Raw genomic sequence first — 25,716 nt, forward strand, 5'->3', positions numbered from 1 at the left:
CACGATTTAAACATTTATTGAAATACATTTTTCTACACTTGTCAATTCATCCCGAAAAAAGCTGTTGGGTTATTTAAAGGGTTCTTCATAAAACGGTCAGACTTCATGTAAGCATCAATCTTTGGTAATGTCTGAAAACAAATCACAAATCGTAGTCAGTGTTTTCACTGTCGATATCATAGATAATTGTTTTTAAATAAAGATGATCATAAAACTAAAACTGAACATGTGGTTATTCACCCATGATGAAAACAACACCTCCTAACTCCCCCCCCCCTCCGCTCTGCATAACACGCAGCGCTCTCTGAAACTACGTATTTCAATCAAAAGGAACAAGGAGCAGATGTTCTGACAGAACATACTGGTAACGTGTACTTCGTAATTAAGGCTATTTGGAACAAAATGAGCTTCATGTCAAAGTAGCCAATTTTTCTGCCCGTGAATGTGGTCATGGTAACTAATTCCCCTTGATGTTTCTGACTGCAATTACTTTGACCACTGCCTCCGGCGATTCAGTCAGAAACATCTTGGGATTTAGCGATAACACAAACTTGATAAGGAAACCTGCATGAACGCAAAGTCGGACACAAGAGGTCAGCATCGAGCCTCCGCTCCAGGCATGGGTGAGTCTGTGCAAAAATATTGAAATCATGTTCAAATTATCAGTTCACAGTTAATGCCTCCGAGACATATATATGCCATGTTTTCAAATAAACGGTTGAAAATGTATGCCCACATTATACTGAGAGCATATAGCTTGCACCATGCACACGAATATTACTGTGCATTTCAGATGGCTTTATGTCATGTCTGTGTTTCTTGTATAATATAGTGAAAATGGGGGAAACAAGCTCATAAAAATAATTGGATTTTTAGCCCTCATATTGTAAAGTGTCAGCTCAATCTCTAGCTAGGAAGAAAACTTCTACTGTAATTTTGCCCGTTATGCAGCTATACCAGGAAATTTGACTGGACAAAGAATTGAAGAAAAAATCTTAAGTATTGCCAGAGAGCGCGCACCTAAATACGGGTTGGTTATATACCATCTGCCAAAGAGTAGTGGTGAGGTAATGGCCGAATGATTGAACTTTGGCTAGCGAAGATGTGTTGTGTGAAGATACAGTGTAAGATTATTAAGTTTATTACTTTAAGGGAAATAGTATAACTGCAAAATGTCCACTTCTGACGGCAGGTGTTCATTTCAAATGATCACATTATTCATTTTAAATGATTGCATAATTTATTTTAAATGATTACAAAATTCATTTCAAATAATCACATTGTTTATTTCAAATGATTACATTATTCATTTCAAATGATTGCATAATTTATTTCAAATGATTACAAAATTCATTTCAAATGATCACACTGTTCATTTCAAATGATTACATTATTCATTTCGAATGATTACATTACTCATTTCAAATGATCACATTGTTCATTTCAAATGATCACATTGGTCGTCTCAATTGATCACATTGTTCATTTCAAATGATTACATTACTCATTTCAAATGAGCACATTGTACATTTCAAATGATCACATTGTTCATTTCAAATGATCACTGTAAATTTCAAATGATCACATTATTCATTTTAAATGATTGCATAATTTATTTTAAATGATTACAAAATTCATTTCAAATAATCACATTGTTTATTTCAAATGATTACATTATTCATTTCAAATGATTGCATAATTTATTTCAAATGATTACAAAATTCATTTCAAATGATCACACTGTTCATTTCAAATGATTACATTATTCATTTCGAATGATTACATTACTCATTTCAAATGATCACATTGTTCATTTCAAATGATCACATTGGTCGTCTCAATTGACCACATTGTTCATTTCAAATGATTACATTACTCATTTCAAATGAGCACATTGTACATTTCAAATGATCACATTGTTCATTTCAAATGATCACTGTAAATTTCAAATGATCACGTTGTTCATTTCAAATGATCACATTAGTCTCCTCAAATGATCACATTGTACATTTCAAATGATTACATTACGCATTTCAAATGATCACATTGTACATTTCAAATGATCACATTAGTCGTCTCAAATGATCACACTGTTCATTTCAAATGATTACTTTTTTTCATTTTCAACAATCACATTGTTTATTTTATTTTATTGACACAGTGTACTCACCTCAAAACGGCTCTGGAATGCCTGTAAACAAAATACATAGAGTTAGGTATGTACATTAACAATTACCACTAATCTGCCATATAACACCAAACTATAATATTATGTAACGAACTTAATACCTTCAAGTTGTTGTACTTATCCAAAACTTTGGGATCAACGTAAAGAAGTTGATCAACTAATTCGTACATTACGAAGTCAACGAATGTGATCTGTAAGGAAAACACGATAAAGAAACTCATTGATTCCGTATTCAAACTGCCTACAAAGGTCTAATATTTGCTGAACATGTTAACATTCGAACAACAACATCACATATCCCATAACATCCACAAACCCAACCCTAACAACCCTAATCTAGACAAATCCGATCTAAACCAAACAACCCCAACAACAACCCTAATGCCAACCCCAAATACAACCCCAACCCTAATTCAAACGAAGACCCAGCCCCAATCCCAACTACGACCCAAATCCTAATAACAAACCTAATAACAACTACAACCCCAATCCAAGCTACCTCAACCCCAATCCCAACTACAACCTCAACCCAATCCTAGCTATAATCCCAATTCCAACTACAACCCCATCCACAATTCCAACATCAACCCCAACACAATTCCAACAACAACCCCGTCCCAATGCCAACTACAACCCAAATCCCAAATCCCAATTACAATCATAACACGAATCCCAACTACAACCCCATTCCCAACTACAAACCCAATCCAATCTCAACTACAAACCCAATCCCTACTACAACCCCAAACCCAAATACAACCCTAAATTCCAACCCCAACTGAGCTACAACCCCGATTTCAACTACAACATCAACTACAACATTACATCCCCAACTACATCCTCAACCCCAAGTACAATCCCTAACTACAATCCCAGCCCCAATCCTAACTACAACCACATCCCCAATCCCAACAACAACCCCAAGCCCCATTCCCAACTATCATGCTAATCCCAATCCAAACTATAACCCCAACCAAATCCCAACTACAACTCAAACCCATACCACAAACCTAATCCCAGCTACAATCTAAACCCCATCCCAACTACAACCTCAACTCAATCCCAACTACAACTTCGATTCCAACTACAACCCCAGCTTCAATCCCAACATCAAGCCCGACACAGTTCCAACTACAACCCAAACCCCAACTACAACCATAGCCCAAATCCTAACTACAAACGCAACCCAATCTCAACTACAAATCTAATCCCAACTACAAACCTAATCATAACTACAAACCCAATCACAACTACAACCCCAAACCCAATTACAACCCTTAATCACAACCCCAACCCTAACCCAAACTACAACCCCAACTACAACCCTAATTCCAACTACAACATCAACTACAACACTACATCCCCAACTACAACCCCAAATCCAACTACAACATTAACCACAGCACCATTTCCAACTACAACCCCTACCCCAACTACAACTACAACCACATCCCTAATCCCAATTCCAACTACAACCCCATCCACAATTCCAACATCAACCCCAACACAATTCCAACAACAACCCCGTCCCAATGCCAACTACAACCCAAATCCCAATTACAATCATAACACGAATCCCAACTACAACCCCATTCCCAACTACAAACCCAACCCAATCTCAACTACAAACCCAATCCCTACTACAACCCCAAACCCAAATACAACCCTAAATTCCAACCCCAACTGAGCTACAACACCGATTTCAACTACAACATCAACTACAACATTACATCCCCAACTACATCCTCAACCCCAAGTACAATCCCTAACTACAATCCCAGCCCCAATCCTAACTACAACCACATCCCCAATCCCAACAACAACCCCAAGCCCCATTCCCAACTACCATGCTAATCCCAATCCAAACTATAACCCCAACCAAATCCCAACTACAACTCAAACCCATACCACAAACCTAATCCCAGCTACAACCTAAACCCCATCCCAACTACAACCTCAACTCAATCCCAACTACAACTTCGATTCCAACTACAACCCCAGCTTCAATCCCAACATCAAGCCCAACACAGTTCCAACTACAACCCAAACCCCAACTACAACCATAGCCCAAATCCTAACTACAAACGCAACCCAATCTCAACTACAAATCTAATCCCAACTACAAACCTAATCACAACTACAAACCCAATCACAACTACAACCCCAAACTCAATTACAACCCTTAATCACAACCCCAACCCTAACCCAAACTACAACCCCGACTACAACCCCAACTACAACCCTAATTCCAACTACAACATCAACTACAACACTACATCCCCAACTACAACCCCAAATCCAACTACAACATTAACCACAACACTATTTCCAACTACAACCCCTACCCCAACTACAACTACAACCACATCCCTAATCCCAATTACAACCCCAAGCCCCATTCCCAACTACCATTCTAACCCCAATCCCGGCCACAAACCCAACCAAATATCAACTACAACCCCAACCAAATTCCAACTACAACCCTAACTCCAACTACAACCCCAAACTTTATCCCAATCACAACCCCAATCTAAATCCCAACTACAACCCCAATCCAAAGACGTTCATAATGATAACCCCCAACTACAACCCTAATTCCAACAACAACAACATCAACTACAATACTACATTCCCAAATACAACCCCAATTCCAACTACAACATTAACCACAACACTATTTCCAACTACAACCCCTACCCCAACTACAACTACAACCACATCCCCAATCCCAATTACAACGCCAAGGTCCATTCCCAACTACCATCTTAACCCCAATCCCGACTACAACCCCAATCCCGGCTACAAACCCAACCAAATCTCAACTACAACCAAATTCCAACTACAACCCTAACTCCAACTACAAGCCCAAACTTTATCCCAATCACAACCCCAATCTAAATCCCAACTACAACCCCAATCCAAAGACGTTCATAATGATTTTGCCTTATTATTTAATGGCGCATAATACTATTACATTCAAATTAAACGACCAACATTTTGACATATCTACATTGCTACGTGTTTCTTCTTATTATAATGTTTTAATTATACACAGAATAATCAAAGGAACGGAGTTTAAAAATACACGTCATGACGCACATGATATGTAATATGCAGTATGATGGAAAGTAAATAACTAACAGTAGACCATTAAAAACTAAATATAAATGTTTATTTCTTTGTGATGTTCAACGCTGTCTCAAATAGCGAGTATCTAACACAACGGGAATTTAAAACCTACATTTTTTCCTGCATACCAATCGTTATCACCAAGAAATTTAGAAAAAGCTGCAAGCATCTCATCTATGGTCTTCAAAAAATTGTATTTCATCTCTTCCTATTCAAATATATACAAATACACAAATTTAACATAGAGGTTACAAAAAGTAACGCAATTACATACACATATTTTACTTATAATAAACTTATACGCTCATGTATGGCTCTATATCTTGTGTGAATCGATTTTACTAGTACTACATACAGTCCGATGTATTGAATAAATATTTTGATATATTATCTCACATTGAATAATTAAAAAGAAATGATTAACAAAAAGTTGTCAAATGGAAAAAAAATAATGACCTACACATACAATTTGCATAATTAATGAGCTCATTTAAAAAAAATGTATACTACTTTGTGGAATCAACCTCATCAGTATGTACATGTACTATTTAACAGAAATGTTTTTCCACTAATTCTCATGTTTCACATTGCCAATGCCACAGCTAGTTGTGTAATAAAATTAGCATTTTCTATTTCATTTCAATAATTAAGTAATTCAAAATACCATAAGTCGGCCCTAACCCTTTAATCGACTTTTTAATAATACTTTTCCATAATAAAGAAATTAAGCATTCGAAAAAAAAATCAGTCCTTTAATCAAAAATCGAAATTGATACTTCCAATGATTACTACTGAAAAACGAAGACAAAGAATATTATAAGACATGTTTTTTTACTAAATCAACTCAAGTTTATGCAATACATGGGAATGAAAGGTTTGAAAATAAGTGTCAATGGACATCGGACTCGACATTGAACTTGTCTTTTTTCTTACATTCACATGTATATTATCAGAACATAATTACCACGCACTCCCCAGTGATTACAATGCGACAAAATCAAATTCGAACACTAAGTTTTTACTCTTACCCATTTAGGATTGTAGAAATGACGAACCATATAGTTACGCAGATCCATCGACTGTTCAGCCATAATGTCAACTTTCACAATTTCCTTTTCAGAACTTCCCGCTACAATAAATGTGTAGTTATTGATGAAGAATTCAAGAGGGATTCAAGTTTATCAATCACAGTCCGTGACAATAAACATGTTACACAATGAACATTTCAAATAATTCGAGAGCTACTAAGTGTTTTAGAATATACTCACACAGATTGGCTTTTCTTGCAAGATATCTCAGCACAGCATTGCTCTGTGTTATTTTAATGTCTCCATCAACCAAATACGGCAACTACAGACGTAATATACGATATAATTCTTTTACAAATTAACGTACACATCTGCGATCACGTAAAACATGATAAACACAGTCTGGGGGAGATACAATCTCCTTCCCATAGGTCTTTGCGCTTTACGCAATAGTACCTCTGCACAGGCAGCCTTCAATTTTGTGATCAATCACCCCACTATGCAAGGTCATTTTTCTGTAGTTGTTACATCTGAAAACGTACTACAAAAAATGGAAAAAATGCATGTGATGTCAGACTTCAATAAAAAGACGAACCATTTTATGGCGGACTATGTTTTGCAAGGTAATGTTATTGTAGTGAACTGGCGCACGTGATATACTACAACTGGGATTTTAAAAAAAACAAAAAAAAAACGTTTTGTTAACGTATATTGTTGGAAAAGAAACATTAAACACTATTTTCTCTGAAAGGAGTTTCCTAACATTTCTGTTCATCCTGTATTCTGATGAGTATTTCAATACTATTTCTGGCTTGATCGGGTTAGATTTTCCGCGTCTAACAGCTATAGAACAGAAAGGTTTTAGTGAGTTTATAAAGTTAGTCATTTATTGTACAATCTAATGTTTTGATAGCTTTGAAAGGATTACAGTTTCCTGGCGTGAATCTTGCATGTTTTAATTTAATTAACCGAATGGTTCAGATTAGGGTGTAAAACGTTTTATTAATCTGATTAACGTAACCAGGTGACTTGAACATAAATTTGTTAATTCGACAGGAGTTCTAACATATTCGAATATGCAAATGCAAAGCTGTGCAGTGACGATAAGTAACGCGTGTCGAACTGTTCGGAGTTTGGGGGAAATACTGACTTCAATAAGAGATATGGGCAAAACGGGTAATAAAGAAAACTCAGCATTGTGCAGAAAGTATTGGAAGTATTTAAAATTAATTAAAAATTCTAGAAGCTTGGTGACTAATATAGGTCTGCTATTTCAGATATATAATATTCACATGAAATAAATTCGGTTGTACATGTGTGGTTTTGCATATATATTTCAGAGCACCTTTACCACAAGTTTAATTTAAATCAGATTTGTTGAGATATCAGAAATGCCCTATTATAAATTATGTAGGAAACATGCATGGATTTGAACATTAAATTAAATTATTTTGCAAAATTAGATTATTATTATGCACATATTTTTACTTAGACTAGCATTGTCTTGGTGTAGAAGGCAGCGGGTCTACCTGCAGTGTCGAGACAGTCGTGGTCGTGAGTTTGACTTCTGACAGGTTGTAATATTTATCTGTTTGTTCGTACAATTTATTTATTTACTAAGATTCATTGAAATGCGACGAATAGTACTTGAGATATCGATGGATAGGCTGAAAACTGAATATTATGCTAATTAGGTAATTAATATACACATATTTTAACCTAATCATGGCATCTAAGTGTCAAGTTTCTTGCGAGTATAGTCATTCCTGTTCGCTATACAATGTTCAATGGTATTATACACAAGGCTTGCTCGAGACCGATGCACAGTAGCACATGTACAGCTGGAAGAAAACGACCAACTTACACAAAAGTAGTTTCTGCGAAACCTAACAACCCTATTTTACATCAGGTAGAGCTGCCCACTACTACGGCATTTGACATTTTGATCACGTGAAAATAAATGAATCTGGACTAGCGCACTTGTGTATAAACGTGACAATTCCATAAATCAACCAGTGTTTACTAAATTAACGTGATCTCAAGTAACTTTTAATCTCACTACAAATTTAAACACACGATGTATTAAATATTTAACAATAGTGTGTGTAGTGTAAAAGTTATTTATAAAGATTTGGATCGCTCACATAATTTATGATGTTATGAATACAGCTTTAACATATTTCACATTAAACCATGGAGACATATGTACAATTCTGTGTTACTTACGTTAGGGAAATCGAGTCCCAAAGTATGCTTTACACTTGTCCAGACTTCACGATTGTTTCCTGAAATTATAAATAAATAAATTGGAAATTTCGGCATCTTGACGTAAACAAACAAAACTTGACAGATTGTCGAAGACTGTTGATGGAACTTGCATTCATCAGAAATGAAGTGTCAATATTAAAATAAGTAATAAATAGTCGAATTGAAGACCGACCATTATCGTCGCGTTTAATTTGCGTCTGCAAATGCAAAACTTATTTTGTATGCATGCGTAATTATGCAATAAAGCTTTCAAATTTGCTCTGAAAAAAACATTACTAATGCACTTTTGAATATAAGTATATGTGCATTTATTATGTGTTGATTTTACGAAATATATGTATGCAAACTACACCATGACACGTGTGTTACCATTGTCACAATTTCGACTCGTATTTGGGTCTTTGCGTTAGTACATAAAACATTATTTGACGTCGAGTTGACCTCACGTCGATTCTCGACCAAATTCAAAGTTGCGGTTTCGTTTTTGAGAATCACGTGCCTTTAACGGCTGATTGAACCTATTAAAAACTAGGAAATAAGAAGGTTGGTACTCACCTGGACCAACTACATATTTCTTGTCTTCATAATCAATTCCAGAATATTCCAAGAGAAGGCGGATAGGCTGGGCAAGCTGAAATGAAAATGCAGATAATTACGCTAATGGGAACAAATGTGACTACTGTCTCATATTCATTGACTTCCATAATATATTAATTTCGTAACGCCTGTCTTGCAAATCACCGACCGTTACAAGAAAACACGGATATTATCGTTTATTCCGCACGTCACTCGTGCTCCTTATACTAACACATATAACTAGGTTATGCATTTCATTTTGAAAACAGGAAATACAGCTCTGTACTACTAAGTATTTCTTTTCAATCATCTGTATGAAAGGCGATTGTTTCCAATAACTGCAAAAGCATATGTATTCACATTAAAAATGTACATATTAAAAAAGTCAGAATTATCATCAATAAATTATGCTTTTATTAAAAAAACTAATTGCACTGATTTTGTATTATCTTTTATTTGTACACAGCAAATCGTGCTAGATTATATTACGTCAATATTTATATCACTAAGAGTCGCGGCTCCAGCATTATAATTGAGTTTTTATGGCCATAAACATGTTTGTTGACACTTTGACATTTCTTTTTCATCATAACATCTAACAACGTCTTGCAAGCCTCTCCTCATTTATCGAACGCGTACTTTTTAATGATTGGCGGTCCGAAACACGAACGACCCAGAGTTATGTTTAAACCAGGATTGTCATTGCATATTACAGCGTATGTCATGGTGGGAGTGTGAACATATCCTCAGCAGTCGCAGCAGTTACCTGATGTATATTTCTAGTAGGGTCGCTTGTGCGTGGGCTTCAGAAAGCATTTAGTATGAAACGCCAGAATCACGTATATTCGGTCTTGACCTCCACTCTGTCTATTGTAGTTATTTGAAGACTAAATGAGCTACGGCTAGCCGAAAAAGGTCTCGATTGTATACAGTGCCACCAGTGGCTATTCTCGGCTCCATGCGTAAAGACATGCAATGATCATCGCACTTGATCGTGCCGCGTCGCGTTCGATATGGAGTGTAAATATATATATATTTTTTGTTCACACAAAATTCTACCGCGTGCTTCACGCCAACCACCGCCATTTAATTAAATTATCATATTGTCCACGCAATGACGATCATAGGAACATCCTGGCCATCGAACCGAACTCCGAAACCGTTGCAATAAATAGTCCATTTTTATTTATTACTAAATAACATACAAAAAACATTTGCTACTTTCTTGTTGTGCGTTCATGGCCTACCGAACTCCAATACACAACGTGTTTGCAAAGGATCGACAGCTCTATATAAGTATGTAATATGATATATAGGGCATGCCACAATAGATCATTAATCAGCACGAATTAAACAGGCAACTAGTTTAGCTGATAGGTCAAACAGGCTAGTTGTAAATGCCATGTAGTTTATCAAACGTATCTATAAAAAGAACCTTAATCAACCACGTGGCATTAGAACAAATAACATTGGAAAATGTGTCACGCCCTCTCAGGTGTTTTAGTTCGCCATTTCGAAAGCATTCATTCGGCTTTTATCAAAATAAGATTCATAAATATATAAGGCTAACTATTGTGATATCAGAGCATTGTATTCCTTGAAAAAATATCTCGAAGGTAAACTATTTAGAAGAGTGGAGTGTGAAATCAAAAATAACATACTGGTTGTATAATAACTGGCGGGAAGAAACAATTTTTTCCAATCATTACAGCGATTCACACAGTTGGAGATATATCAGTAATACTCACGCCTCTGATGGCCCAATAAGCTAGCACTACCGGCATTATAAAGATGAGAAAAACGAATACGAGATTTCTGAGTGTACTTCCGGGTCAACGAATGAGGCAGAATGAAAAAACTCGATACAAACTGACTCCCTAGCTTGGTGATTATTTTTTTACCGATGGTGGATTCTCGGGTGGTTCGACCAATTTCGCAAATAAATAAATACAGTTATCCTTTAAATATGACTGGCATAACATTAAATCACTTGACGAGATTCTATGTATCAGATGCATAGAGCATGTGCTGGACGAGGGGCGGTCAACTGGGGTGTGTTTTGTTTAGCCCAACGCCGTGTTGATCGGTCTTCCAAAATGATCTCCGTAGGTATAAAAAAATGCTTTCAAATCGTAGTAATGGTAAACATTTCTGTTTATACCAATCGATATGTCAGTCCTGTAAAAATTGTGATTATATAAATACCCAATAATTTGGAACAATCCCTGTTTAGGGGTGAACCATTAGGAACTCTGGGGCAAAGGCAAAATTATTTTTTCTCCTTTTTGCGCCGTTTTTTTTCTCTCCTTCCTCTGTAATATTTTTCTCTAAGAAATAGGCATGCAGAAACTTTTGGTTGATCTCTGCAAGATTTTTTCCCTGTGCATTTTTTTAGATTCTTCCATCGCACCATTGCTTCAACCTCACCCTTCACCTTTCACCTTTTTTTTAACCAGAATGAGATTCATGATTAAAATGCCCCATTCTGTATCTCTTGCATTTGATGGGGATTAGATGGGACTAAGACTTCCTTAGGACCCATCACACATAACTCAAATCCTAACTTTGTAAATCCTGAAAAATGAAAAACAATATTTTGCTTTTTGCCTTCGCCCCCCCCCCCAAGTTCCTACGAGTTCACCTCTAAGCATGGATTTTGCTAATAATTGATTTTTGTCAAATTATTAGGTATTTTTTACACCTACAATCTAAATCATTAACAGGGATAATATAAATTACAAACCGGTCAGCAATATACCTCACAATAATAATAACAATAATGATAATAGCCCAGCTCGAAATTGCCTACCCTACCTAGGTGCAGAACTTGTACTGCGTAGTTTCAGCGATAGTACAGTTATTTACAGCAACGTCGGCGACGATATCAGTTCTACAGCTCCAAACTACGAGGTCTCAAGAATTGTAAAACTACACGAAACTGACGGTAATGTTACGCGACTTCCATACCGTCCGTGCAGACTCGGAGAAAGGACCAGGATCAGCAAACCACGCTTTCTGGCGAAACACATGTACAGGTCTTTGAATAAAGTTGGTTTTACAGCACAGAACCACAGCACACTGTCTTGCATCTATCAGTCCCATATGCCGAATTGGACAGGCATCATCTTGAGACATACGCTGGCTGCCACATCGACACTGCACCGGAGCTGCACTGCACTGCACTGCACTGGTCGGAAGTTGGGTGAAAAACCAACTTGAATACGGTAAGAAATGTCAGAAATTAAAGGAAATGTTAGTAAATAATACCTGGTTTAATTTCAAACACACATCATCATCATTTATATTGATGATTCAATTCAAGATGGGCGATTGGTGGTAATTTTATTAAAAAAAATAATAGCCTTCTTTTGAGAGTTTTGCTGCTTCTACAGAATTGTTAAGTATCCTTTACCCCTAAACCAACTACAAACTAAAAAGCAGCTGGCCTGAAAATTGTATTGTGATGTTGCAGAGGTGGAGTTACTTTAAGTTAACATTGAAGTCGTAACGCAGGCGTGGTTCTAGATTCGGAGTGGCCAGTGTCAACAGATGTTGGAAATTAGTGAACTGAATGATTTGTTGCTGTGGAAGGGGAAATTACGTTGACCTTGGCAAGTATTTCAAATTAAATTAAAGCAGACAGTGTTTAATTTGATCCTATTTATGGGAGGAAAAGGGGGGAATAAATAAATCTGGAAATTTTACTGAAAATATTCTTTCTTTAATAAACAATTTACATACTATTTTTACAAAAGGACGTCGCGGGCGTGTTTCATGGTGCCCTCACGCTGTAGAAGTATTAGACGAATCACAGAAAGTTCAGATTTATTACCAACTGACTCCCCGTCTCTACCGTTGGGTTACTAACCTCGTCATCAAACCAGACTCCCGTCGGATTGAAAAAATCTATCTCCAATCCTCTGTTTCCAGGCGGGTTGCAATCCTTCATATTAGTATATATATATCAGCGGCGAGGCAATGTCTTGCCAGCCGATGAATGCAAGCCACTGACACAATCACGTGATAACCAGGTCTTAAATACAAATATATATTCATGATGTACGTTAATTATTTGAAAGGATATACGTGCCGTCTCTATGGTAACACTGATTGCACAAATCAAATCGCTTCCACTGTAATCAGTATCTCCAATTTCTTAATATTTGTCAACGCAAAACCGCGATTATTTGCACGTTGGGTTTGCAGGCAGACAGTCATGCAGATTATGTGTTAATTTGAATATATATATATGCCGATCTATAATCGATATATAATCTATGCCGATTTGTACGCAGAAGAATGTAAAGCTACATCGATCGATTGTAAAATAACTATTATGGTACATAATAACAAGACACTTTCCTGTAATATCTTATTGAAACATACCCAACGCTCGTCCCCCCTGTAATACAAATGGTCCATCCCTAAGTATTGTATAACACGCAATCTGCAGGTCATCTTATTGTTAGTTAGGCTATACACATAAATTGAAAGGTCACCTCAGATCACTACTAGTTGGCGGCGACATTGTTGATTCGTGTAAGAGCTGCAAGTCTTCTAAGACTTGACTTATTGTTCGGATTAATTCCTGATTTCGTCAAAATGTCAGATAACATTCATGACGTAATAATAATTGGAGCAGGGATAAGTGGTGAGTTTTTTTTAATCTGTCTGGTTGTTTCTAGCGGTAACGTGCGAGTGAATACGGACATTGGTGTACATTTTACACTTTCCCCTCGTAACCTTCAGTTGCTTATAACGCAATAAATCGGTCGGGCTGTAGACGTGACTCGAAATTTCCACTGCATTTCAAAGAGGCTTGACCTGATAGGAGGATATGAGTCGTGACTAAAATACGGCACGAAAAATACAATTAAGAAGGAATATGCAATATTACACTATTTATCACTAGCAGGGCATAGTATATCGGTAGCCCTGCGTACAAGGACTGTGTCGGGGGTATGATATCACAATACGGACAGACGGTGGGGGAATTAAACATAGTTCGCCCGATCAACACAGCGCTATACGTAGGAATAGGTACATCGGTTAAAATACACTCTATTAGGTTTAGAACGACGTTATATCGAACAGGAAAGAATACAAAATGTCGGCTACGTATGCAAATCCCCATCGCAAAGAGTTGCAGGTCTTCCGCAAGATGACGGCTAGTTACTCGCACGTCAGCCTTCGCAAAAGCCGGGGAGCCCAAATTTGTAACTAGAAATATCTGACTAATAAACACCCTTCGTAGAATAATTACGGTGATCGCTACGCTCATTGCACGCTATTTCAAAGAAGAATGGAACTGGCAATATGGTAATTAAACGTGACTCAACAGGCAGCGTCTGGTATATTTTAGAACCCTGGATGCCAAACGGTATGACCATCAGTGACAATGAGATGAGTTTATATACTTCCTGAGATCTGCTCGAGATACCAATGTATTATTTACATTATAATTCTAATTTTATATTTACGTTCGGGACATTCCATTTAATTCACCTCCTGGCCCGACACAGTAACTGCAACATATAATGCGCCAGTAAAATTTATCGCTCGTTTTAAGGAAATTAGTGGTAATATTTCTATTTAAGTATACTTTCATTTGGTTATTATAGTACTACCTATGCTGCTAATTCTTAGGATATGCTGTAGTCTGTTAAATCACCTGATTACGTCAGATGCTCTAATTAAAACATTCATTCTCAAAGACGATTCCTTAATTAATCTCAATTTACAATCCCTTCATAGTCCATCCATAAGGGCAACACGAGAGGTTTGAATGTCGGGACATGCGTCTTGCAATAGTGTTGTTACATTAATTTATCGTTTGAAGTCTATATGTTGAATGGCAGTAGTGCGCATATTATAGTGTTATTTTCCCTTCTAGGTACGTCTGCGGCCAAACTACTACACGAAGAAGGACTGGATGTGCTATTGTTAGAAGCAAGAGACAGAGTTGGCGGTAGAACATATACTGCGAGGGTATTTACTTTGTATTGTATTGTGATTTTTACCTTGCCCGTAGCATCAAAGATGGAAGGGAAAGGTATATTATAGGAAAAATTTCTGTCCGGCGTTGTCGTCGTCGTTGTCGTCGTTAATAATTGTTATTGTGGCACATTAACTTTACTAATTCTATTTTATCAACTTTATCAAACTTGGTCACCTTATTCATTAGTATAAAGTCTTCCCTGAGTATGAACGACAGATGTCCTGTATGAAAATATCATGCAAAAATTGAGAAAATCTGATACAATATTATGACTGGTTCTACTTGACTGATCACTGGTGATACACATTCAAAGGTCACTGATCTCAGTGGAAACATGCATTGTTGTATGTGTTCAATGAAGCAAATCATTTATTAGATTGCAAAGTTTGAAGATGTAGAATCTCAGGAGGCAAACGTACTGTTGACTTCTCTCTCACTGGACACCAACTAACTATTTAAGTTGATTTGCACTACAAAACAGAGCTTGCAACATGATAGAGGGCGTTTTTTTTTTACTTTTCAAATAATACAGTAGTCACACAATGAATATAATACGTCAGTTCATATTTGTCTCAGTGAATCATTACGTTTTGACAGACACCTGTACAAAAAGCTTGGGCAAAAGCCAGCTAAGATTTTCTGGTATCTTGCATGATTTATGAATCAAGGACATTCGGTAAACTGCTTTCCCACTGTTGTTTCAACCCCAAAACTTGTTTGTATTCAAAATTAATTATGACAATGCATATTCAAATTGAAACAAACTATGATAAAGTGAATAATATTATATTACAAAGGGCAAGGTCACCAGAGTTCAACTATGTTTTATTATTAATTAAAAGAAGGCTATTAGTTTAGTTCAGACGCCCCTCCGCCAAATTCAAGACCAACAAAAACGGGCTATTTTACATTCCAGTTTTGAGACGACAAAGGACATACGTAGAAATATGGTTTAACATTTTATTTTGCTCCATAAATGTTTGTTGCCATGACAATTTTTAAGAGAATAACAAGTTACAGCTGATACAGTTTATGCAGAAGTCGAGTCGGTTAATAATTAGCTGTGTGACCCCATTAGTGTTCATTTACCTATTTATTGTGTCAGTGAGTTCTTGAATATGAATCATTTATGAATTACCAAATTGCTCGAATTATTAATAGATTCAATGGTTGTGTGGGGTTCAGTGCCAGTCATAGCTGATATATCTGCCATAACATTTCCCGCAGATTCACTGTTCTTTTTAGTTTCCTCATCACTAGCCATTTCCGCTGAGGCTACCGGGGTTATAAACTAGTATTGTCAATCGTTATTTATGTTGCAATATGAGAAGAATGAAGGAAATAAATCGCGGGAAATTCAAGACATACAAAAAGCCCCCACTCCCCTCACTGAAATTGTCTGAAAGTTCGTACTACAACTTTTAAAAAAACACGATGGGGGATCCATGAACCACTTACTGACAAAGCGACGAGGCGGGCGAAATCTACTAAAGGATTTAGGCGAGATCTTACTACAATGAAAGAAAGAGTTGGTACCGACATTTTCATTAGAGATCTTTATTTTATCAACGGGTCTCTTACCCTCGTTAAGTATTGTTTACATTACGTAACGTGTTCAATAAGATTTTTTCTCTATTTCGAGATACTTTGATATTTAACGTTTTCTTGTTGCAAGGAAGTGTAACTGTTTCCATTTGAAATTCTTGATCACTATTATTATTTATGAACGGAACTGTTGCTCGGAAAGACAATTTGAAATAAAACGACGGGACGGCATAAATTCTCATAGAGCAACAGGAAAAATGGAAACAACCTCAGACAACCGCAGAACAAGCAACAGTTTCGCACATAGCAAGCAAATACATACACATTGATATGTCAAGAGTGTTGTTATTCTAAACATGGTATATTACATTCTACCTATAGGCTCCATCATTCAAGTATGTTGATTTGGGCGGTTCATATATTGGTCCAACTCAGAACAGAATTCTGCGAATGGCAAAAGATCTTGGCGTTGAAACCTACAGAGTGAATGTAAAAGAGAGAACAATATTTCAGACCGGAGTGAGTAACTCCAACATTCTAATTCATTTACTATAATCTACTTGAAGTCACATGTTTTATAGTACATGAACCCGAGTTAGTACATCTGTTTAAACATCTTATCTCAGAGTGTCTTTGGTGGTGGTCACATACTTAGGCAATCGCCTGTGACCTGAATATGACAGCATTAATAATGAATAGTCTTCAGGAATAACATGAATTAGGTTTAACATTATTGCATGTTTGAGCCGAACTGTTGATTATATGTCAAATTGTTGAATGAGAGTCCAAGTTAGTATTTTTTTGTAGTTGGTTTCCATGCAATAACTTTTTTACCATATCTGACAAATTTGGCTCGTGACGTAGGCTAAAAACATAATATGTTGTCATTGACATGAGATGGTATTGTTTCATTATATGCAATTCGGCGTGAACTTAACCTGCGTGAACCTGTTAATCGTGTTGACTGTATGCAAATTAAGATTCGGTCAACAGCAATGTAGGTTTAGTTTGCTAACTTTCATTCTCAGAATTTCTGTTAAATCGATAATATAGTAATTTTGATCTTTGTATTCGAATGTCATTATCACAGAGCTATTTCATCGAACAATGGCATAACAAATTATCATCAGTTGCTCATCCGTATGTCAGTATATTGAAGTGTTATGTTATTGCGCAAAAGTAATGGTTATATGTATTCTATTAAACGTTTCCCAATCTAATGTGCACCTGTGCAACTAGTCGCATGTCATGGGATACGCTTAATGGGTACATTAATTAAGTTGCCTTTGTCAATGTTTGAACAAATTAACACATACCATAAACATAACCAAGTCGTCACTTTTTTTCCGCATAGGGTCCCAGTACAAAACTCGTGTTCCAAGGGAGTGTTCCTAACTACTATAATCCATTTGTTGTCATGGACTTAAACAACGTATGTAAAGTAATGGATGAATGTGCAGCAATGGTGAGTTATCTGCTAATCTTATATGTGTTCAACTCACGTATATGCTGTCTAGGGTTTCCCCACTGAATGTGTTTTATTCCTGGATCGTTTCACATAAAATTAATTATCAAATGGCCACATTTGGTTAAACAAATTGAATCTCATAATAAATGTATTCACTGCACGTGTATTCGCATTCAGTGAGCTATGTCTAGAAGATACGGGTAAGAGAAAATTTGGAGAGACATGACATTGAAAACGTTGAGGGTATACAAGTATTATGTCTGTCATTTGTAAATTATATTCATGGTGCGCATGATGCATGATATTGAAAGGGCGGTAGTCTACGCGCCATCTTTGGGTAACGGTAACATGCGAGTACATACAAACCTGGGAAGTTCCAAGTAATAGATTTTGTTCAACCAGGTGCCTCCTGCTGCACCGTGGGATTGTCCAAAAGCTGCAGAGTGGGACAAAATGACTGTCAAGGAATGGATTGATAAAATCTGCTGGACAAAGACCGCAAAAGAGTGGACCATAATTCTGACACGTCTAATATATGCCGCTGAACCGGAGGAGATATCTCTTCTCTATTTCTTCTGGTATACCCAGTCAGGAAAAGGTGAGCGTATTTTACAACACCCACGAGTCGAGGAAATAAATATTGTGTTACTATGATGATTTAAAAACAAATATTTTTGAATAATTTAATCAATCATCTTCTAATTTTAAAGGAATCATGAGGTTAGTTAGCACAGATAATGGAGGCCAGGTAAGAGGAAACGTTTTTTAGAAACACTTGACTAGATGATCACAGTACCTTCAAAATATAATAGTTATTTATATCGCTAAAGTATAATTTATCTGTATTTGCATTGCAGGAAAGAAAGTTCATTGGCGGCAGTCAAACCATATCTGAGAAGATAATAGAACGTATTGGCAAAGGTATATCGAATGCGACCTTGCTTACCACAAGACTAAGACTACAATTCTAAAATACTGACACACCACACGACTAAGATACTACTATCTCATAATTCTGAAACACTGATTAATTTCTTGACATGCCATAACGTTAACTTACTGATATGCCACTAAATTCTAAGATACTAACATATCGCAAGCCTAGTTTTTGACGTATCATAATACTAAGATACTGACACACTACAAGACGAAGTTATTGACAAACTATGACAATATTCTGACATGCCACTGGAATTTCTCGAAATATTACCTGTCATGTATCATTCCCGCAAACAAAGCTCAACGCCAGCATTTGCTGTCACATATTCCTATATATAAAGATCATCTTATATAATTTCTTTTAGACAAAATAAAGTTTAACAGCCCTGTGGTGAAAGTTGAACAAAATACTGACGATGGCGTCATCATAATAACAACAGCAAGTGGTGAACAATTTAAGGTGATAAGCAATTTAAAAACAAAATAATCCTTCATTTAATAGCTTAGTTGGTATTTTCAGCTATCTTAGTAACATATACCATATATATGTACTAGATGCGCGTAAAGCTCGCTCCATCGTAGGCTTGATTGCGAAGATTTCCGATTTATCTGTCGACGTTTCTTCTTTTTATTGCAGTGCATTTGGCTGAATCGTGATCGAGGCATTGTATCACATCTTGTGTCCATGTGTCATATTTGTGTATGTCATATATTGGTTTAGATAGATATCAAACTACTAATGAACGTTTATTTATTTTGTTTTTTAGACGAATCACGCTATCAGTGCTGTTGCTCCATGTTTACTTGGTAGGATGACCTTTGACCCACCACTGCCACCAAAGAAAATCCAGGTAGACATACCATATTAGATGATTAAGCATTTCATTTTTGATCATGTAACTTATTCAAGAGTAGAAATTGTAATGAAATATTAAAAAAATGTTTTTTGTTTGTTTGTTTTTTTTAGTTGATTCAACGTGTACCAATGGGATCGGCTGTCAAGTCGCATTTGTATTATAAAAGAACATTTTGGAGGGAGAAAAGTGAGTTTACATAATTGTTGTTTGGATATGATAAATATTCATACTTGGTGGCAAAACTGGCTTCAAATATAGCATATGAAAGTGAAGCCACTCGTATTACTGTACGAGTTCGATAAGCCTATTTGTGTAAATTATAAATATTATTTTTCATGTGTGTTATATAACCACAACAAAATCAAAAAAGCAATTCCATTAGTTAGCCAGTTACATAATCTAACCATTCCTTCTACGTTAAACAATAATGTGAAATCATTCAGTAATTTATACAATGCATGTCATTACAGACTTCAATGGAATGGCAGTCACAGGTGGATTAGTGTCAGTCGCCCTTGATGACACAAAACCAGATGGTTCATGCCCATGTATCATCGGGTGAGTGAAGATCAACTGAAAATTAAAAGAATTCATGTTTGAATAAAAAAAGTTACAACTGAAATTTATTCAAGTCCTAAAATTGTCTTCAAGTTTGTCAACTGGTGTACTATATATGCTACAAACTGTTAAACCAACATCACATCAACAATCCATATGCTAATTAGTGTTGATTGTACGCATTCGAAAATGGTTCATTAGTTTGAAATAAAAAGATGGCTGGTTCACATAAAATCAAAATTAATCATCATAATGTTTTAAGTGAAAGTGTGAAGGCTTATCTATACTGTTTTAAATTGTAAGTCTAATTATATATTGTTTTTAAACACTTATAAACAGAAAAAAAAGTGTTAAAATCTGAGTGTTATATAACCGTCGTATTCAATAGCCCAAGAACATATTCAGCTGCGAAAGCACATTCAAATACAACTCTTTTTTGTTTTTGTAATATTCAAAATATTTAGAAATATATTCATCGTATTGCGACATCATGAAATAGCTCTAATAAACACAGTGTCCTTAATAGTATGGGTTTTCTTCCGTATTAGTATTCTTAGAAAAACCTTAATAATATAATTAATTTTAGCCAGATATCATTCACCAGCCACTATTTTCAAATTATTGCAAAATAATTACATCAATACTGCCACTAGTCATGTGAAGATTGTTTCGAACGTGTATGCACTTGTGAGGCACGTTAATTGATCTTCTGAAATGGTAGGAAATCATTGATTTGTGGTAAAAAAATGATATACATTGATCATGTTTGTTTCAGACTAACTGTAGGTGAACCTGCACGGATAATGACTACCTGGACCAAAGAAAAAAGGTAAACAAACAAACAAATGAAATGCACACTCAGATGTTAATCATATATTTTCAAAACTGACAAATAATAAATTTTACTGCATGATTCAAAATTATGAATGTAGTTTAATTTCAATCAACATAATGAAATATAATAAGAAATGACACTTTTAATTGAAAATATTCGCATTTAAATCTCATGACAGAAAAAAGAGACTCGCAGAATTCTACGCGGAAATTTTCGAATCGGATGAAGCTAATCACGTGAGTACTACATTTAAGACTGTGTTATTTATATTTAAATAAACTATACTATGTTCATTATAATATGGAACCCACAGAATACAGTTCCTTAACCCGTGCCTCACCCATTCAAAACGCGACTAACTGTTTTTTTTTGTATCTAAAATAAGACAACTTATGCTTGATTTTCCATGCAATGCAGTGTACGTATACACGTCTGGATTATCATATAACATAATATTCCACAAACTATTCATTGCATTACAATTTACAACACAGTTATTATACTTATAAACGTAGGTCCCCAGGGACTGAAATATATTCTCATACGCGTAGAGAAATGTTGAGATATTCTTTCTTTCTTTTAGTAGCTGATGGAATTAATTCACTTTTCTTACAAGATTCTATAAGGGAAAAACACGAAAATTTAGATTTTAATTGTTTATTTTATTGATTTATTTTACAAGCCAATAGAATACATAGATAACGACTGGTTGAGTGAGGAATATTCAGGTGGATGTTATGTTGGAGTAATGCCTCCCGGCGTTCTTACATCTTTTGGAAGGTGAGCGTAATCCATCAATAATAAAGAATATTCACAAGTTAATATTATCTTTGCGGAATGCCCGATGATGATATTTACAATGTTCTGTGTATGTCACGACTATATAGAGGATAGTCTCGTGCAAAGTTATTATTATATACTTAATGTGTTCAGAAGTATGTATTATTTTAATACATTGGCTTTTGTCTCATGAAGCGCTAGCTATGTACAACTGGGCATAATTAAATCTACTCTTGAGCGTAGCATGGACGTATCATTATTATTGCTTTGTTTTGTTACCAGTGTTATACGTACTCCACATGGCTGTGTTCACTTTGCTGGTACGGAGACAGCAACGGAGTGGGCTGGGTACATGGAAGGTGCTGTACAGGCTGGCGAACGGGCTGCAAGGGAGGTACGGCTTCTACATAGAAAGCGTAATATGTATGAAAATACAATTACGACCTGTTGTGTAATTCACAAATAATCATGACTGGCGCAGTATTTCATTCGATCCACGCAACAGCACACAATAACTTGTTTTATTATGCGGGTGTTAGTTACGATGCGTTACAGTTCAATGCTCCCATCAACATGCCAGAATTGTGACATCACCCTAAATCAATAATAAGTTGCGAATCGATATATAAACTCCTATATGACTGTCGCTGTTCACATTCCAAATATGTTGGTGTGTTCAAACATCTTGTTATTTCTAATCTGACGTGTGAAATTGGGGTGATGCTCCCACGTCTAGAAATGTAGGAATATATTTTTAACCTAAACATAAACATGCACATTCTAACTACACGTGCCAATTACAACAACAGCGCCTACTGTTAATAATATCAAACACACACATCAGTTCTTCAGGGAGGTATTTTATTTCAGTATTCATTACGCTTTTTCAGATCATGTATGCGATGGGCAAGATAAATGAGAGCGAAATCTGGCAATCTGAACCCGAGTCATTGGTAGGTAGCAAGTCTAAGTGTGTAGCATTGTGAGATTTGCGCGAATGTAATATTAGAGAGGTTCGGTTACACGCATTACTTGTACCTGTTCGCGCAGATTCCGCGTTCACGTTGACGTGGACGTTCCTGGCGACCAATCGTTTGGTTACGCGTTGACTTCGCCGTTCAGTGTAAATCGCGCAATTTATTGGACACAATGGCCACCATTATACGAGTGTGAACTGTTCGCACTCGCTTTCAGTGCTAATTCCAATGCCTATGATAGAACCATAGCACCGCGTTTCCATTTGGATAGGATGGCTTATGATCAAGTTTAAGTAAATTTTCGGTTCAAGAAGACCTACATATCAAGATTGTCTATCGAAGTAGTGGCGGGGCAGAGGGGCGAAAAAATCGAAAATCGAAAAAACAAATGTGTGTGTGGGGGGTCGCCCCTCCAAAATCAAGCAGAAACCTTCTGTGACAGCAAAATTTGCCCCTAAAAATGCAGGAAATAGCGTTTCAGAGGGTCTATATTTCAAAATGTTAATGGGGTGGGGGATGGCATGACCCGGAAGCAGGTGAGCAGATCTCGCCCCTCCATGTCAAATTTCGTGCCGCCGCCTCTGTATCCTCTGCCAAGCAAAATATATTCTTTTACAGGAGTATTTCAAAGAGGAAAATTAACATTTCGCTGTTTTGTTGTACAAATTAGCAAATGACGTCACATTTGTGACCACACTGCAATATACAACGCTGCTTGTGTTAATCGTCTTCGGTGAGGTGCGGCGTACCCTGGACTTTCTGACGGACGGTTTAGATTAAATATGAAAATCATCGTTCACATTCATAATAAACGTCGATGTTGGGACAGTTTCATAAATAATTATTAATTATGTATATAACAATGCAATCTAACATACAGCTGACATTAACCAATCAACTGTGTAACTGAGTGTGTACAATTTTCTGTTCAAAAAGAAAAATAATTGCACACGTTATGTGAAATCAACTGACCACAAGAAAAATCCGAGGATCTGTTTTCGCGTACGCGAGGACATTCTAAGTGTTCAATGACGTCAACAATTACTAGTATGCTCAATGTATATCAATTATTTTTTAGGATGTCCCTGCTTTGCCATTCGAGGAATCTTTGATAGAGAAGCACATACCATCTATCCCTGGATTTCTCCGTTTTCTGTCACTGTCTACGTTAATCGTTGCTGGGGCTGCTATCTTGATGAGAAATCGAAGTATTATTGAACAGGTGAAAAATAAGCTGACAGACTTATTTTAAATGGTGAAAAGTTTCGAGTTTTTATAATGCTCAAGCCAATCAGAATTAATGAGAATCGTAAAATATGTTATTAATTGGAATCCGAAAGATGCATCTGTTGTGTATCACATTTGTAATCAGGTTTTAAAATTTACCTACAGTCTCTCAACTAATCAGAATACTAGTCTTCATTACAGGACTTTATATGGACTAATTGACAGAAAACCATCATTACGAACCTTACAGACAACAATGCCACCGATTCAACTCGATCAGTTAGAGCGGGAGGGTCGCCACCTGCGCACGCGCGGGAATTGAGTCCCAAACGACGATAACAACACACGCTAAAACGCAAAGGCTCATGGGTAGACGCTTGTTTGTAAACAATGAAACGGTATGGATCTGACGCATGCGCAGGTGACGACTCTCACGCTTTGAATGAATTAAAGTAGGCTGTAGTATATTATTCTCAAGTAAATTTTCGTAAGGTCACCAGCAGTATGGCTTCGAAAGTCATTTTTTGGACGGAATCAAAGATCGCCGCAATAGACCTGAAGGCGGTTTACATCACACTAACGATTTTCAAGCCTCTTGTTGAGAAGATATTGGACTGAACAAATCTTACAAAATTAATGTTCGAAATCTGCTTTTGATTAAACTCATCCGAAGCAAAATATAACACTTTCAGGCTAAATTCTTCTTGAATATGTTTTCGTTCGGGTCTGAGTTGTATTATTAGTATGGCCGGGCCACAACTACGCCAGTACTGGGACTGTATGAAGTGACATAGCGTTTGAATAACGTATTGAGCCTTGGGATTATACATATAGATCTATAATTATCCTTGCTCTTTTTGTGTGTAAAAGGTTCTATTATTAAGAGAATATTTTATTGACAGTTTCTGGCCCCAGGTATGATCAGTTAAATGCCAAATGAACTATTCCCTCTATTACTTTTAATCATGATCGGAAATTACTGAATAACATTGGTCTGACATGCCGAATTTGCACAGTTTGTCACAGCTTTGGCACAATTTGAAAGTACTAGTATGGATAAAACTTAATATTTGTAATTGCATGTTACTGAATTCTTTCCAAATGTTAATTTTAAAAACAAACCCTGTTTGTTACAATTTACATGATTGTATGCATTGTTTAATAGTGAAGTGTTTCACAGTTTATAGTAAATAAATCAACTTACTTGTGTTGTGCTGATTGTTTGTCTCACTCGTATATCGCATATTTTTTTTCTAGCCTCTTTCTGAAATAAGTAAACCACTTCAGAAATATATTACCTGACATGTGACATAGACATGTGACATTTCAAAATTGTTGTGACC

At 36.3% G+C, this 25,716-nt stretch overlaps 2 protein-coding genes across 3 annotated transcripts; one reads left to right on the forward strand and one right to left on the reverse strand.

Moving 5' to 3' along the window:
* Nucleotides 1-11,051, reverse strand: LOC100373796 (glutathione S-transferase Mu 4-like). Of its 2 annotated transcripts, none has more exons than XM_085500741.1 (9): nt 10,938-11,051; nt 9,169-9,244; nt 8,572-8,630; nt 6,586-6,667; nt 6,346-6,446; nt 5,430-5,525; nt 2,290-2,379; nt 2,171-2,191; nt 1-131 (listed from the first exon to the last, which is right to left on the reverse strand). In XM_085500741.1, the coding sequence occupies exons 1-9, from the start codon at nt 10,971-10,973 to the stop codon at nt 42-44; spliced, it is 651 nt and encodes a 216-aa protein (XP_085356867.1). In that variant the 5' UTR covers nt 10,974-11,051; the 3' UTR covers nt 1-41. The 2 variants fall into 2 exon arrangements, with proteins under 2 accessions (XP_085356867.1, XP_085356866.1); XM_085500740.1 differs by having other exon boundaries at nt 10,851-11,014.
* Nucleotides 11,052-13,695: 2,644 nt separating this feature from the next.
* Nucleotides 13,696-25,591, forward strand: LOC102806201 (amine oxidase [flavin-containing] B-like). The gene is made up of 17 exons (XM_006825853.3): nt 13,696-13,840; nt 15,083-15,177; nt 17,114-17,251; nt 18,087-18,197; nt 18,603-18,798; nt 18,911-18,948; nt 19,058-19,121; nt 19,505-19,599; nt 19,907-19,990; nt 20,107-20,182; nt 20,467-20,554; nt 21,330-21,383; nt 21,568-21,625; nt 22,072-22,169; nt 22,452-22,563; nt 23,060-23,122; nt 24,225-25,591. Exons 1-17 carry the CDS (start codon nt 13,792-13,794, stop codon nt 24,396-24,398), a joined length of 1,593 nt encoding a protein of 530 aa, XP_006825916.2. The 5' UTR covers nt 13,696-13,791; the 3' UTR covers nt 24,399-25,591.
* Nucleotides 25,592-25,716: the final 125 nt, after the last annotated feature.

The sequence above is a fragment of the Saccoglossus kowalevskii genome, chromosome 6, assembly GCF_978046115.1.
Source record: "Saccoglossus kowalevskii chromosome 6, keSacKowa6.1, whole genome shotgun sequence".
NCBI classification, from domain to species: Eukaryota; Metazoa; Hemichordata; class Enteropneusta; family Harrimaniidae; genus Saccoglossus; species Saccoglossus kowalevskii.